Below are 17,137 nucleotides of genomic sequence, written 5' to 3'. Positions count from 1 at the left end.
TCTGTTTGGGGGGGCGGGGGGGGGGGGTTGCTGAGGAGCCTCTGCCCTGGCCTCCTGGACGTGTGCAGGGTAACTTGGGAGCTCATCTTTGAACCTGTTCAGCTGATTCTGCCAGCTCGCAGAGGGCAGAGAAGTATTTGGCAGCACCAGGAGGCATTCAGTAAGTGGTCCTGGCTGATGAAAAGCAATAGCCATTTGTTGAATGTCTCTGGAGTCTGAGCACCAAACACTTATTTTAATTTGATTTCTTCTCAAATCCTAGACTATTACTAATACAGAAACCAAGGCTGAGAAAGGATCAATCACACAGCCAAAGTCACACATTTAGGAAGTGACAGAGCCAGGCTCTGAATCCGGGTTCACCTACAAAGGGGCGTGTGTGTGTGTGTGTGTGTGTGTGTGTGTGTGTTCTTCCTGCTTTTTCTAGATACCCTCACAATAATGGTGATGCTTTGCCAAGCATTTTGACACAGTAATTTCTTTCTTTTTTTTAAAAAAAAAATATATTTTATTGATTTTTTACAGAGATGAAGGAAGAGGGATAGAGAGTTAGAAACATCGATGAGAGAGAAACATTGATCAGCTGCCTCCTGCACACTCCCTACTGGGGATGTGCCCGCAACAAGGTACATGCCCTTGACCGGAATCGAACCTGGGACCCTTGAGTCCTCAGGCCAACGCTCTATCCACTGAGCCAAACCGGTTAGGGCTTGACACAGTAATTTCAAGTTTGGTTTCTAGTCTGTGTATGGTGTCAGCCTGATTCTTTACAGATAATTCCTGTGTCAAATGTCATCCTGGTTTCACAATGAGAATTTTTTAAATGTATAAGGGACCCATGATCAAGTTATGGAGGAGTTCTTCTATTTCCAATTTACTGAGAGTGTTTATCATGAAATGTTGGTTTTTTCAAATGCTTTTTCTGCATATTGTCAGGTGTTTATTTTTCTTCTTTAATTTATTAACATGATGAATTACATTAATATGACTGATTTTTTTTTGGGTAGTGAATCAGCTTTCATTCGTGGAGTGCGCTCAAGTGACCATCGTGCCTCATTTATTTTATGCATTTGACTTCCTACTAGTTTTTGAGGACTTTTGCATCTGTTTGTAAGAGATGTTGGCAAGTAGCATTGTTGTACTAGTTGTGTCTGCTTTTGATATCAGAGTAAAGCTGGCTTCATAGAATGCACTGGGAAGCGTTCTCTTGATTTTTGGAAAGCAGTTGTGTAGAATTGGTGTTATTTATCTTTTGGACGTATGTTAGAATTCACCAGTGGAAACATCTGGGCCTGGAGTTTTTTGTTGTTGTTTTTTGTATGTGTGTGAGGAAAGGTTTTTAACTCTATTCAGTTTTTGTAATAAGTACAAACTATTCTGGTTATTTTTTTCTTGCTTGACTTTTGGTAATTTGTGGCTTTGCAGGAATTGGTCCATTTCATCTAAATTGTCAAATTTATGTAGACAGTATTATTTATGGTATTTTCTTATTATCCTTTTCATGTCTGTGGGGTGTGTAGTAATATTCTCTCTTTCATTCCTGATATTGATAGTTGTGTCTTTTCTTGTTTAGTTAGTTTAGATAGTAATTTTTCAATTTTTGAAATGTTTCCAAAGACCTAAATTCTTCTTTCATTTATTTTCTCTATTGTTTTCCAGTTTTTAATTTAATTGATATTTACTATCTTTATTATACTTTTTCTATTTGCTCTGGGTTTATTAATTGATTTATTTTTAAATAGCATCTTATGGTAGAAACTTGGATTTTTCATCAGAGACCTTTTTTCTTTTGTAATGTAAACATTTCAATCTATGTTTTCTTCTAAGCACTGCTTTAGCTGCACCTCACAAATTTTTCTATGGTCATTATTATTTAAGCTCAAAATATTTTAAATTTTTCTTGCAACTTTCCATTTGACCCATAGACTATTTAGAAATATGTTGTTTACAACATGTGTGTACTTAATACCACTGGACTGTACGCTTAAAATAGTTAAGGGAGTAAGTTTTTTGTTATGTGTATTTTACCACAGTAAAAAAAAAAAGAAGTATGTTGTTTCATTCCCAAGTACCTGGATCCCTTTCAGCTTTCTTTCTGTTATTTACTTTGACTTTAATGCTGTTGTGATTAAAGAATGCACTTTGGACGATTTTATTTGAGATGTTTTAAGGTTTGTTTTATGACCCAGAGCCCATTAGATTTTGACACGTGTTCTGAAAACTTGACAAGAATGTGTATTCTGCAGCTGTTGGGTGGAGTGTTTCTAAAATGCCAACTATAGCAGTTGGTTGGTGGTGTTCAGTTCTATATCTTTGATAATTTTCTGTCTACTTTTTCTATCAATTATGGAGAAAAGAGTGTTGAATTATATATAATTGAGGATTTGTCCTTTTACTTCTTTCAGTTTTTATGAATTCTGATGCTCTTTGATGAAGTGCCTGCACATTTTGGATGCTATGCCTCCTTTAATCTTATATAATACTAGAGGCCTGGTGCATGAATTTGTGCACGCACTGGTGGGGTCCAGTCGGCCTGCCCCAATGGGGGCCAATCAGGTGTGGGGCTGGCTGGGGTGAGGGGCCACAGTTGTTCCAATTGTTCTGGTCCTTCTGCCATTTGGTGGCTTGGCTTTTATTATACATTACTAGTGGCCTGGTGCACAAAATTTGTGCACAGGAGGAGGTGTCCCTCAGCCCGGCCTGAGCCCTCTCTAATCTGGGCCCCCTTGGGGGATATCCGACTGCCAGGATCAGGCCTAAACCAGCAGTCAGACATCCCTCTCACAATCCGAGACCACTGGCTCCTAACTGCTCACCTGCCTGCCTGCCTGATTGCCCCTAACCACTCTGCCTGACGGCCTGCTCATCCCCAACATCCCCCCTCCAGCCTCATGGCCCCCAACTGCCCTCCCCTGCTGGCCTCATGGCCCCCGACTGCCCTCCCCTCATGGCCTCCAACTGCCCTCCCCTGCCAGCCTCAAGGCCCCCAACTCCCCTCCCTGGCCAGTCTCCCAGAAGGTCTCCTGGTCTAATTAGCATATTACCCTTTTATTAGTATAGATTAGTCAGCTCAGACAGCTATAACAAAATATCATAAATTTGTGTGACTTAAACAATAGAAATGTATTTTTCTCAGTTCTGGAGGCTGGAATTTGGGGTCAGGGTACCAGCAGAGCATCATCCCATACACCAGAAAGTGGTGGATTGATTGCCAGGCAGGGCACATGCCCAGGTTGCAGATTTAATACCCAGTCCAGTGAGTGCAGGAAACAATGGAATAATGTTTCTCTCTCTCTCTTCCTTCTTCTCTCTGAGATCAATTAAAATTAATGATAACTAAATGTTCTATAAGTATGGTTTTAACAGGAAAGACATTAGTGATCTATGAAAAACTCGTTATAGCACATATATACAGCATAACCCCATTTTTAAAATAAATATTTATTAATTTTAGAGGAAGGGAGAGGGAGAGATAGATAGAAACACCAATGATGAGAATAATTGATAAACTGCCTCCTGCACCACCCTACTGAGGATCAAGCCTAAAACCTGACCAGGAATCATATCGTGACCTCCTGGTTCATAGATCGATGTTCAACCACTGAGCCCCACCAGCCAGACCCCATTTTAATCAATACCAGGCACATGAGGTATATTGGCAAGATCTCACTCCTAGACAAAAGTCTGAAATTGCCCAAACTCCTTTGCAGCTAGGTTTCTGGATATGAATCCATTTCTGCCAGTTGGATGCGCTTGCACAATATTTTGAAGGCAGAAGTGGGGCAGAGGCATCTTCCTGCAGTTTGGCTGTTTGCTGCTGGTGATCATGTTTGCAGAGATGTGGAGGTTTTCTGCAGCGGAATCCAGGCTGTGCACAGGCAGTTGTGGCAGAGGCAGTGCCCAGTGACCTGTTTTGTGGGAGCTGGAGGGCACTTGCGGGGGCAGCAGTTTCCTGATCCCCAGGTCACAGCTGTGCCAGAGTGTCCTAGGATTCAGTTGTGGCTGAGGGGGCAGCTCCTCCCGCTGGGCAGGGAGTCTTTCTTGGAGGCCCAGCCTAGTACCCAGTCCTCCAGCTTTCCAATGATTTCCCAAGCACCAATTCCCTGTGCTAAATTCTTTCCTGCCTAAAATAGCAAAGATCTAAAACATTTTGGAACCTCTATCAACGAAAACAATGCTGCACAAGGTCAGGTCTGAGAAGTGGGTGAGGTGTTGTGGAAGGCTCCCTTCTTTGAGTCTCAGCTTCCTCTTCTGTAGAATGGAGACCAAAGATTATATCTGTTCATAGTTACTGAAGACCATGGCAGCTGTGTTTCCCAAAGATGGCCACATTTCCCATCCCTCCTGTGGCCTTGCCACTTTCTGCCATGTCCTTTCTCTTGAAGCGGGGCTGACCTCTGATGTGCTGGTAGGCAGTACACTGGTTGCCTGCAGAATTCCAAGGCCAAGGCCGAAAAGGTATGGGGCTCCAGGGTTTCCAGCTCTGGCCCCGCCCTCGCCGCTTGAGGCTCTGGCTGGCACAGGGCCTTGCCCTCCTGGCTCACTTCCCCTCCTGTCAGTGGTCAGCGGCCCAGTGCCTCGCTGCACACCATGGCCCATCTGCTGGTGCTGCTGGGCCCAGCGGGCAGGGTAAGAGCCCAGGTCGGGCCTCACGCCTCCTGGCTCCTGTGTGCCACCTCCTCCTGTGCCCTGTGGCCCCTATTCCTGCCACTGCTCCCACCGGGGCCAGATGCCCAGGTGCTGTGCGTGGCCCGCAGGGACTGCTGTGGCCACCAGGAAAGCCTCCTCACCCCATTCCAGACTCCGGCGCCCTGATCATAGGTCCACTTCCGCCAAAGGAGAGCTGTGCCCGCGCAGTTGCCTGAGACCGAGCACCTCCAAGGTCCCTGGACCCCACATTTCTGCCAGCCAAGGCAGTTGGCCGGCTGGCCCCACCCTGATCAGGGTGTTGGGGGCGATCTGGCCCAGATCTGGCTGGTTGGCTGCTGCAGTGCATGTCATAGCCACTGGGTGTTCTGGCCGTCCTGGTCGTTCCACTGTAACGGTCACTGGGTTTTTATAGAGAGAGATAACCTGTTTATTCCTGGCAATATTCTTTCCTCTGAAGTCCTCTTTTCTCTAAAATTAACAGAGCCACACCAGCTTTCTTTGGATTAGAGTTAGCATGGTATACATTTTCTATCCTTTTACTTTTAACCTCTCTATATTATTATATTTAAAGTGGATTTCTTATAGATGGCTTATAGTTTAGTCTTTTGCTTTTTCCATTCTGTGATATGTGTCTATTAATGGTGTATGTAAACCATTTTTGGTGTGTTTGGATTTAGGTCTACTATCTTATTTGCTTTCTCTTTGTTCCCTCTTTTTTTGTTCCTCTGTTTCTCTTTCCCTACCTTTTTGTGGATTATTTGAATGTATTTTCTTAGTTCATTTGAATTTACCTACTGAACTCTTTACTCTCTCTCTTTATTTAGCTTCTTTAGTGCTTGTTCTAAGGAGTATGATAAACATACTTAACTTTTAACAGCCTACTTATAATTAATGTTTTGCTGCTTCAAATAAAGTATAGAAACCTTACCTCTATGCAGATCCCTTTGTCCTCCCTGTTTCTGTTATAGTTGTCATATGCATTCTATTTATTACAATTTGCTTTCAGCCATTATGCCTGTTTTAATAACTTAAGATATAAAATAGTCTATTATATTTATTCAAACATTTACCATTTCTGTTGTTCTTTCTTTCTTTTTTTAAAAATATATTTTATTGATTTTTTACAGAGAGGAAGGGAGAGGGATAGAGAGTTAGAAACATCGATGAGAGAGAAACATCGATCAGCTGCCTCCTACACACCCCCTAACTGGAAATATGCCCGCAACCAAGGTACATACCCTTGACCGGAATCGAACCTGGGAACCTTGAGTCCGCAGGCGACGCTCTACCCACTGAGCCAAACCGGTCAGGGCATCTGTTGTTCTTTCTTCATTACTGAAATACCAAGTTCCTTTCTGTTATGATTTCCTTCTCATCTGAAGGACTTCTTTTAGTGTTATTTTTTTAGAGAAAATTTAATGACAAGAAATTCTCTGTATTTACCTCCACCTGGGAATATATTTATTTCTGCTTTAGTTCCTGAAAGATATTTTGCTGGATAGGAAATTCTGTGCATTTCTTTTCAGCACTTAGAAACATTGTTCCTCTGCCTTCTGCTTTTTCATGAGAAAACTCACAGTCATTCACAGGGCTGTTTCCCTGTGTATAATGTGTTGTTCTTCTCTGGCTGCTTTCAGGATTTCTCATTGTCTTTAGGATTGAACAGCTGGTTATGATGTGCCTGGGCATGGACTTTTCTGTTGATTGTTTGCGGTTAGCTAAGCTTCTTGAATCTTTAAGGTTATGTGTTTCACCAAATTTGAAGAAATATTGGCTAAAACCTTCCTGAACATGTTTTATTTTTACACCACACTCTTCTTCCTCTCTTGGGGAACTCCAACAACTGGAATATTAGTTAGATTCTTTGGTTTCATGATGTGTGACATTAAAACGTTCTTCGTTTTTGTTTTTGTTTTTTTTTGTCAGATTGGGCAATTTCAAGTAATTTATCTTCAAATTCATGAACTCTTTCCTCTCTCATCTTATTCTCTTATTGTTCTCACTCAGTGAGATTTAACCATTTCCGTTACTGTCATGTTCAGTTCATAAATTTTTATTTGATTTCTTTTATTGATTCCATTTCTTTACTGAGACTTTCTAGATTTTCATTCATTTCAAAAGTATTAGCCCTAACTTCTTAGAGTTTGGTAAATAATAGCTGTTTTAAAGTTTTCGTCCAATTATTCAACATCGGTGTCATCTCAGACTTGGTACCTTTTTTCTGGATGAGATATTAAGGTCTCCCTGGCTCATTCTCTGCTGAATAAGTCAGATTGTATCCCGGGCATTTGGAACGTTATGGACTCTGGCACTTGCTAACATTTTCTGCAGAATGTTGATTATTTTGCTTTACCAGGCAATCGGCCCAGCTGGGTTCAGGCCACATGTTCTTCCCCAGCTTCTGGATGAGTTCAGGTTTCAAAGACTTTGCAGCATGTTTGGATGTTGCCCCAGGGGATAGCCAGTCTTGGGTGGCGGTCTGCCACCAAGTTCCGTTCTCAAAGCCTTAGAATGTGGCTTAGCACCAGATCACACATGTGCAGCTCGGAATTGAGCCCAGAGTTTGATACAGAACTCAGTGACCTCATTTTGTATGCCTTTTCCTCTTCACCGTCTCCCCAGCACTTTTTGACTCCCTGGCCCCTTCCTTTCCTGTCTAGACATTCATGGCCTCTGTTTCCCTGCTCACCACACACTTCCCACACTGTACCTGTCTCTGGGGCCAAGCAGCGGGAGGAAAAAGAGACAAAGCAATGAGGCTTTTGCCTACACTCTGGGACCGTAGTTCCTCTAGTCAGAGAGCAGGATTCGCCTCCCGTGAGTCCCAGATGCCTGCCTAGCACGGCTTCTCCGTGGGGTTGCCTGATAACTGGGAGAGAAAGAACGGAGAAACCCAACAAAAAGTCCCTGGTTCTCCGCCGTGGCGGGTGGCTTGTAGGAGCCTCCTTTCCTGCTCCTCAGACCAGAAACTGCGGCCTCTTCTTGGATCTCTGAGTCGTGTCCACACGCGGTGCATGGCTCTGTGTTTCAGGCCCCTGCGAGCTCGTTGCAGGGGGGCTGGGGGCTCCGGGAAGCTCACTGCAGCTGCCTGTGCTCTGGGCTTGGTTTCCTTCTCTGCTGCTGTTCACTGTTCAGAGTTCTGAGGAGGCTGCTCACGCATCCCATCTGGGTTTTAGTTGCATTCAGTGGAGGGACATAGGGGAGTGTGCTTACAGCAGCTTGAAGAGGCCTGGAAGTGTGTGTGTGTGTGTGTGTGTGTGTGTGTGTGTGTAACATAAAGTGAGAACTTCACCATCTCCCACGTATCTGCAGAGACAGGGAGTGAACCAGGGAGCCCACTTCCGTTGAGTACCAACTTTTTGCCAGGCACTGTGCCTCGGTGCACAGAAACATCACCCTACATCCCTGTGAGGAAAATGTAGTAGTGTTAGCTCCATGGCATAGTTGGGGAAATTAGCTCAGATTAATTAGTTCAAGGTCATGTAGGCAACAGTGGCAGACTGAGGATGTGTGTCATGGCCTCTCTTAGAAAGATCCAGAAAGGTCTGTGGAAAACAGAAGTGACTGAAGGCTCAGACTGACGTGTGCTTCCCCTCTGTCTGCAGGACGGATGAAAGTGATGCCGTGATCATGCACCCCGGGGCCCTGTGCATCATGGTCCAGCTGCTGCCTCGGCTGTACCATCACGACCACCCCCAGGTACTTGTGATACTACGTCTGCCTTTTTCACGTGGCTGACCTTTGACTCCTCCTGATGGAGACTTGGCTTTCCCACTGGCGCACCTGGCATTAAACGCGATCCTGCCTGGAGGCGGGTCTCGTGGCTTCTGCAGGAAGAGTGGGGGTGGAGGCCCAGGCCCAGCTTTGCCTTGTCTGGGAGTTTAAACGAGGTGACATGTTGTAGGAAGACATGACAACTCGTGGCCTTACTAATCGCCGCCTGGGAATGACAGGGCTGAGGAAGCACGGTGCAGGCCTCCGAGGTCACGGGGAGGGGAGGGGAGGGGAGGAGAAAGCCGGGGAACGGCGAAGGCGGCTGCGTTCACTGGGGAAATTAGTGTTTGGTAAGGAGTGACGAAGGACCAACGCTGTCCCAGTCTGCGTGTCCCTTTGTAATTGAAACCCTTTTCTGGTCCCTGTTTCTCTGCTGACGAGTGACAACACGGTGATGTTCAAATCAACGAGTAGGGAGACATCGAATAGTGACATGAATGTGCCGTATAGTTTGCAACATTCATGGAGAAGCAGCGGATGGGGCTAACATGGATCAGGTTGCTCTTTTAGTTACCGTCGCTGTGTGACAAACTGCTGCCAGGTAACGATGATGGCCATTGTCTCATTTCTGTGGGTCAGGAGTTCAGCAGCCGCAGCCGACACAGCTCACGGCCTCCGGGCACCGCTGGCCTTGCCCCTCACAGCACGGACACCTCCCAGGCTGCTCCGATGCACGGGGCTCCCGGGCGCCTCACTGCTCTGGTCCCCGGGCCTTGGTGTGAGCTGCTGGTAGGATCCCGAGGTCTCTGCCTGGGAGCCCTCTGCGCCTGACCTCAGCCTGTGTCCCTCCAGGTGGATTCTCTGAGCGGCCACATGGCAGCCCAGGGCTCTGAAAGGCACCAAAGCAGGAGCAGGCCTGCACAGCTTCCACGGCCCGGCCGTCTGTTGGTCAGCGTTCAGCTTAGACTCGCGGGAAGGGACACATGCCCCCTGCTGTGTGCGGGGCAGCGTGAGTGTACAAGAGGGAGGGGGTGCTGAGGGCCATCACCAAAACTGCCGCCACACTTGCCTGGAGCATCCGACTGAAGGGTAGAGATATTTGATCCCCAACCCAAAAGCCTTCCAGTCATTCAGGTATGTGAGGTCTGGACCCTCCTTTCTTTGCCTGGGCCTTCAAGACAGGCCTCTCTGGGGCCTCCTGGACACTGGTACACACTCCGATGCAGGAACGCTTTCACCAACAGGAGAATGTCCCTGCTTCGCGTGTGCTTGAGGCTCAGGGGGCTTTGTAACTTCCTCGGGTCTCGGCTGCTGAGGGGAGACGTGAGACACTCCCAGGCCCACGGCCAACACGTGTTTGGTGAACGGGCCTCTCACCTCCGTGGCTCTCGCGGGACGCAGGCCATGCAGCCTGCGCGTCCTTCCAGGGGGTCTCCTCATGTGAGGAGCTGGCTCCGTGGCTGTGGTTGGTACCATGGATGGACTTGCAGTGAGAACTTCGCCGATGGTTGGGATGGTCCTAGCACTCAGACGGCTGCTCCTGGTGCGCTGTGCAAACTCCCCCACGGCACCGCCTGAGGGAGTGGCTCAGAGGACAGTGCCCAGCCCTCCCGGCTCCTAGCGCCTCAGGAGCCTGGGTTTCAGATAAACCCATGAGCTGCCACATTAGTATATGGCAGGAACTCCCTCTCAGTCTAGGAAGGTAATTAGACAAGTTAAGAATGAAAATGAAATCCCATTTGGTATGCGACTTTTCTCTATTCAGGTCACAGTAAATAATTTAGGAAAAGTGTAATTTCTCCTATCTTTAAAATATGCAAATGAAAGGTAGTGGTGCATTTTCTCAAATATTTTCTGCAGATGCCAAACCAGTGCTATTCAAAGTTGGATAATTGCAGTAATTAATTTCTGAAAGGGGGGTGGTGAGCCTCATAACAGCAAATAGAAGAGTAAGTCAAGTGAGAAATAACCCACACGAGGAAACGCTGGAAAGGGCTGCAGTGCCGCGGGTTTTGTTGCAGAAAAAGGAGCAGGAAAGGAAGTGCCAGTAGAGGGCAGTGTTATTAAGAAGATGGGCTGTGAGTTCCCACTGGGCTCCCTGTCATCTGCTCTGTTCACAACCCAGAAGTGGTTTGCTTTTTCCCCAGAACACTAGCACTGCGAGCTGCTCTGGGAAGACCCGCCAGAGGGCCTGGTTTCCTCCTGTGCCATCCCCGGCACTAAAGCTGTGCTGTGGGAACTTGGCGTGAATGCTGCTGTCCCAGCACAAGGCGAAATGGAGTTCAGCTCAAGTCCTCCTGAGGCTGAGTTGGTCCCAGAAAAAAAATAACGAATTGGGAACAGGACAGTTTCCCTTCCCGGGGTGCTCAGCAGCTGCAAGGGTCTTGCCATAGATGTGCTTGCTGCTGCGAGTAACTAGCAACCCCCTCCTAGGTGCCCTGAGGAGCCAGAGATGAGTGTTACAGGGACTCACAGCCCGAGTTTGAGGGTGGGTGGCAGAGGAGTGTAGAAAATGGAAGAGCGTTCTGAGGCCGCCACAAATGTGTGTCCACAGGCCGTGGGACAGAGAGAAGGGAAAGCCAGAGAGGAGGGGACACCGGAGCTGAGCTTACGGAAAAGATGTGCCCATGACAGCAGGTGGGGGAGGAAGGCAAGGAAGCTCAGGCACAGAGGCAGACGCAGAGGAGGCGCCGTTTAGGGCCCCTGGTGAGTTCAGCTGGGCCACGACGGCCCTGTGGGCAGAGAAGCGGTGAGTGGGGCCGGAAGGCTGTTTGAAGCCATGTTAGGAAGGGCTCTGAACACCATGTGAAGAGAAGCGAACTTTATTGGGTTGTCATCCATTGTCGTCACCATCACTACTGTGATGTTTAAATTTTACTTATTGATTTTATTTTATTTTCTTAAAATATATTTTTATTGATTTCAGAGAGGGAGAGGAAGAGAGAGATAGAAACATCAAGGATGAGAGAGAATCATTGATCGGCTGCTTCCTGCACACCCCCTACTGGGAACCGAGCCCGCAACCCGAGCATGTGCCCTGACCAGGAATCGAACCCGGGACCCTTCAGTCCACAGGTTGACACTCTACCCAGTGAGCCAAACCAGCTGGCCTTTATTTATTGATTTTAGAGAGAGGGGAAGGAAGAGAGCGAACCCTGTGGGTGTTCCACTTATCTATGCATTTATTGGCTGGCTCCACATGTCCCTGAGCCCCAGCCTGGGCACAGTGGGATGACACTAACCAGCTGTGCTGCCCGGCCGGGGCACATGATGTTTAATGAGCACCCACTGTATGAAAGCAGGGTGCAGGCTCTGAAGACAGCAGATGCCACTTCACAGCCACAGACCATGGGAAATTATTTAACCCCTTTGATCCTGAACTTCCGTGGCTGTAGTGTGGGGTGATTGCTCCCTGTGGCATTGTCATCAGGAGGAAATGAAGCGATGCTGGAGCTCAGCATGGTAGGCAGACACATCCTCCCAGGAAGCATTGCTGGGTGGTGCAGCGACCGCTTTAGCACGCGTTTTCTCACGTAGTGCCTGTAGGAACCCTGCCAGCAGATAGCACTACTCCCACTTGGCAGATGAGGCCCTGAACCTTGTAGAGGTGAGTGGCAGAGCTAACATCGTAGCCAGTGGCGGTGTCCCTGGGAGAAGGCTCCCAGTCCTCCTGCCTCTGTGCCAGGTGGCCTTTCCTGTGAAGAAGTGGTGGCCAGCCCTAGCTGGTTTGGCTCCGTGGATAGAGCAATGGCCTGTGGACTGAAGGGTCTCAGGTTTGATTCCAGTCAAGAGCACATGCCCGGGTTGCAGATTCGATCCCCAATAGGGGGCATTCAGGAGGCAGCCAATCAATGATTCTCTCTCATCATTGATGTTTCTATCTCTCTTTCCCTCTCCCTTCCTCTCTGAATTCAATAAAAATATGTTAAAAAAAAAAAGAAGTGGTGGCCATGGGAGCTTATTGGGAGCAGCAACAACATCGAGTGGTTGTTGGTACATCCAGGTTCTACTGGAACCTCCTGCCTGGTCTGGTGGCACAGGAAGAAGCTGGGCGAGGCACTGCATTCCTCTCATTTGTCCCTCAGTTCCGAAAAGGTGCCATTTTCTGGAATTAGCCTGTAATTCACACACGTTGAACTAATCATATGAGTTTCAAATAACTACAATATCGACAGCAGTAATAGCCCTGGAGAGCACCGTGTCAGGCAGGCTATTTACGGAGAGCCATTTCCTCCAACAAGGAAACCGGTAAAGTAGGAGTCTTGCTGTGTTACATTATAACACACTAGAGACTCCAACTATGTTCAGTTTCTGGGTTCCTCATGCTCTTTCGTTCTGAACCCGAGCCCCAAATACCCCTATTGTTTCTGAGTGGAACAATCTCAGGCCCCAGTCAAGCTCCAGGGACTTCTAGGATAGTCTCCTAAGTAGAGCAGGAGACGAGAGGGTCCAGGCGCGGTGCCGAGGACGGTGGAGTGAGAGGGAAAGTGGGAGGGATGAGCTCTGGCCAATGTCCAGGGGACCAGTCTTCTCATCCCCTTTGCCGTCATTATTTCTGTCTCACATAGTCCCCTTCCCTTTTCTGCATCTCAAATTCAGCTGCTCACACTTGGCCTAGGGCACAGGGGTTGCAGACTCAGTGTCTTGGGGCCAGAGAGGTAAAGGAAATGCGTAAGTTAGGCAGGTGTAGAGAGGGAGCGGTAAGGCCTGTGGCTGTAGGGAAGGACCTAAAGGACTCACATCTAATTAGGGAGAAATGAAATAAAAACAAAGCCAAACTATGCCCACCAAATACAACATTTCTGTACGCCATCCGTTTAGGACCCTGTCAGGGAGTACGTTTCCTCCTTATGAGCACACGATGCGGCGTTAAAACCACTCGTCAGCTGTGTGGCCTTAGGAAATGATGTACCTTTTCCGGTCTCAGCCTCTCATTCCCCAGAGAAGAGCAGAGGGAGAGTAATTGTAAAACACATAGTCCGGCACCTGGCGTGCGGTGTCCATCATGCCCCGCCCTCCTCCGGCTTTGGCTGTCCGTGTTCCCAGGACCCGGCCATGGCACAGACACTTCTGGAAATATTGAATGAAAGGTAACACATTGTAGGTACTCTTCCACCTGCATTATCCTACTTTAAGTTCATAACAGGGCATTGATGTTGAACTGTACGCTAACGTCTACTCGGGAACGGAAAGCCTGGGCTCTCTCCTGCCTTCTCTGCACTCGATCCACTGCCTGACTGACGCGCACGGAAGGCGACAGGATGGTGTGGAGGGTCTCAAGCAGCTTCAGCAACGGGTCTGAACCCATGAGGGAACGTCAGCAGCGATAACCACGCTTGTCTCGTGTTTCAGGGCAACAGACGCACAGACACACAGTACACCCCGCAGACATACAGACACACAGACGCATAGACACACAGACACCCCGCAGACATACAGACACACAGACACACCACGGACACACAGACAGACAGAAACACAGACACACAGACACACAGTACACCCCGCAGACACACAGGAACACAGACATACCACACACCACGAACACACAGACAGACAGAAACACAGACACACAGTACACCCCGCAGACACACAGGAACACAGACATACCACACACCACGGACACACAGACAGACAGAAACACAGACACACAGACACACAGTCTGGTAAGGAAGCGCAGAAGAGCGGGTGTGAGGGAGCCCAGGGGCTTCCGTGCCAGGGCAGCAATAATCCACGTGGTGTGAGGACAGCGCGACCCTGAACTGTTTTTCCAGCTGTGCCTATGGAGGCTTGGTGCCAGCCAAAGGGTGTAATGGTGCCCCTGGCCTCTCAAACACACGCAGCTGTGCTGTCCGGAGGCGAGAAAGCAGGATGGTGAGGGCCTGAGAAGCCACCTGGGCCCTGAGAGGAATGGTCTGGAGAGGAAAGACTGGGAGAAGGAGAGCGGGAAGACGCGTGCCGGTTGACTGGTGGCAGAACAATAAAAGACAGACAAGGACACGTGGTTACAGGGAAAGCTTTAGGCCCCGTAGGAGCAGACACTAGCAGAAAAGGACGCAGGCTGTGCACGCTGAGCAGCTCGGCCCTGGGCTTCGCAAGCAGGTGTTTGGTTTGAGGTGGAGAGAAGCCACCAGAGCCAGTGGCCTGTGGGAGCCTGACCTGCTGGCAGCGCAGAGGGCCCTGGCCTCTCAGGATGGCGGGAACCGCCAAACCCATGTCGGTGTGTTTCACGGCCAGCACTGTGCGTGTGGCTAGGTTCAGGCAGCCTTTTTGTGGGCAGAGCCGTGAGCACTAGGTCCCTGTAAGCTTTGAGGGTTGGTCTAACACGGGAGGATGGGTTCCAGTTTCACTTGGCTTTGCCGGGATCCAGCTCTTGCGACGCCCCTGCCCTGCAGGAGGATGGGCGCTGCTGCGCACAGCACCTGCCAGGTGCATGGGGCCTGCAGCCTGGAGCTGGCTGGCGCCCTCTGAGCTTCAGCATGGGGCCTGCAGGCAGTGCTTGCCAATGGAGTGGCCTCCAGATTGGATCTCTCAGTTGGAATTCCTGCCCCTCCCTCACCAGGCAACCCCAGCGAGCCAGATTCAGTGTGGGCCTCGTTCCCTGATCTGTGAATGGGCGATAGTAGCGCCTGCACAGGGTGTTTGCCTGAACTTTAAATGAGCTCCTGCGAGAAAGCATGGCCTGCCAGTGGAAGCACCGGTGACGTCAGCTGTGTCACTGGCAATGGGACCCGAGGCCAGGCCAGGCGCGTGCTCCTTGCGCTGAGCTGGCTGCTCAGGTGGAGAGCCCTACTGATGGCAGGTGAGGAAAGAGGACTGCAGCCAAGGGGGTGAATAATCCTCAAAACATTTGCATCCTGTAAGCAAAAGTGCTTTCACAGATGCTGTTTCTATCGACTCCCACAAAAAACCTCCTGTGAGCGAGGCGTTTTCATTACGCTCGTTTAGAGCTAAGGAAACAGGCCTAGAGAAAGCACCTAGCCCGTTAGTTAATGTCAGATCAGCACGAAACCTGCTTCTGAGTTGGTGCTGTGTGCCCAGGACCTGGGAGGGGGAGGAGGGAGTGTGGCAGCTGGAGCAACACCAGGCCTGGAGCACAGCCCCCTGTGAATGGACCCTCATCCCTGCAAGAAACTGTGCTCCCTACCGTCTTGCTCAGGGACCTGCTCCAGAGAATCGTGGATGGAAATCTGTTAACAATAACAAACCTGTTTAAAATGTCTCTTAACAAAGAATTGTGTCAGCAGTTTACTTTGTACCAAAGCGATAGAGAAACACAGAGCAAGTGAGCTTCCTGGGTGCGGAGGAGGCCCAGCCACGGGTGGACGGGTCCGGCTGAAGGGTGGTGACAGGTCTCTGGGAGCCCCCGCTGGGCCCCACTGCTCCCTGGCCCAGCTATCTCCATGGTGTTTCAGGTCCCAGGCTGGGCAGGCACCCTCCCGGTGGATGTGTAAGCTGGTCTCCCTGCTGGTTCTCATGCCCCATCTCAGGGCTGACCACTGAGCAGGGGGTAGGGAGGGGTTGGAACGGGGGGGCGTTGGGTGCTGGGGTGAATGAGCCAGGCTCACAACTGCCCAGGACCCCAGCCTTTCCTGGGAAGGCCATGCTCACACTCATCCCTTGGTGTCTGCACGAGTGAGCGTTCCCTCTCCCAGACAGACCAGGCCCCCTGCTGCCCGGCTCTCCCTTTCACACTTAACTGGCACCTCACCCTTCCTGCCCCCACTCAGCCCCCTGGGGTGGGGCACCCTATGTCCTGGAACACCTTGTGCCTTGTGCTCGCACTGACAGGCAGGTGCAGTGCGTCTGCCACAGTGTGGTGCTGCTCATCACTGAGGTGGGAGGGTCAGTGGAGCTTTCTTAGATGAGAGGGCGCGGATTGTGCCTTGACTAACAAGTAGGAGCTCAGTGGAGGACGGGCTGGGAAAGAGCTCTCCCACTTGGGCGTCAGCCGGAAGGGCCTGGTGCAGCCAGCAAAGGGTGTCCAGCAAAGGGCTGGAGCACAGGGGGGCCACGGAGGGGGTGGGAGTAAAGTTGAAAGAGACAAATACTTTATAAATATAAGATGCTCCACTTCTGTTACCAGGAAGTGTTGGTCATCATATGTCTGTAATTTGTAAGAACAACAAAAAAAGGCAGCAGGGGTGGAGCAGGCACCCCCACTCATCTCGGTCGGGGCTGCTCACACTAAGCCGAGGCCACCAACTCCGTGCCTAGCAGGCCACATAGGCACGGCAAGCGAGAACGAAGGAAGCAAGATAAAAACTAAAATAGCTTGTCAAGCAAAACAAACCCGTGGGCTTTATGTATCCTGGCTCCCCATGTGCCTCTCTGATCCTAAAAGCTGAGGTCACTGAAATTGCACTATCTTGCTTCTGAAATCATCAGATAAAGGATATGTCAACCAAATTGGAACAAGCAACTCTGACACATTTGAGTGGCTCGATATAAATTTCTAGTTCTTTCTGAGTGTCTGGGGGAAGCAGACGCTGGTCGCCCGGTGGTTTCTACATGTGTGTCAGAAGCCCATGCCTTCTTGGATGGACTCACCCCACCAGGACCACATGGGCTCTGGACCAGGAGATAAAGCGGAGAGGAGAGAAATAAAGAAAAATGAACATCCACACTGGACAAGGACGACTTGAAAGCTCAGCTGTTAGGTGGAGAAGGCAGAAGCTCGCAGTGAGCCGCCCCGCAGAGCGCTGGGTGGTGATTTGCCTGGGGACTAGCCTGCGGGCCAATCTGGTGACCCTGCGCGCTCACCACCAAGTCC

General features: G+C 49.5%; 1 protein-coding gene across 1 annotated transcript in view; it reads left to right on the top strand.

Annotated features, from left to right (window-relative positions):
* The window catches only part of WDFY4 (WDFY family member 4), a 234,469-nt gene that overhangs the window by 46,993 nt on the left and 170,339 nt on the right, over positions 1-17,137 (top strand). The window contains 2 exon segments of the mRNA XM_023761289.1: positions 8,256-8,349; positions 9,217-9,260. Of these exon segments, the coding sequence (XP_023617057.1) occupies positions 8,256-8,349; positions 9,217-9,260 (138 nt within the window).

The sequence above is a fragment of the Myotis lucifugus genome, unplaced genomic scaffold, assembly GCF_000147115.1.
Source record: "Myotis lucifugus unplaced genomic scaffold, Myoluc2.0 scaffold_206, whole genome shotgun sequence".
Taxonomy (NCBI): Eukaryota; Metazoa; Chordata; class Mammalia; order Chiroptera; family Vespertilionidae; genus Myotis; species Myotis lucifugus.
The sequence above is the reverse complement of the archived record's forward strand: the minus strand, read 5'-3'. Positions and strand labels throughout refer to the sequence as shown.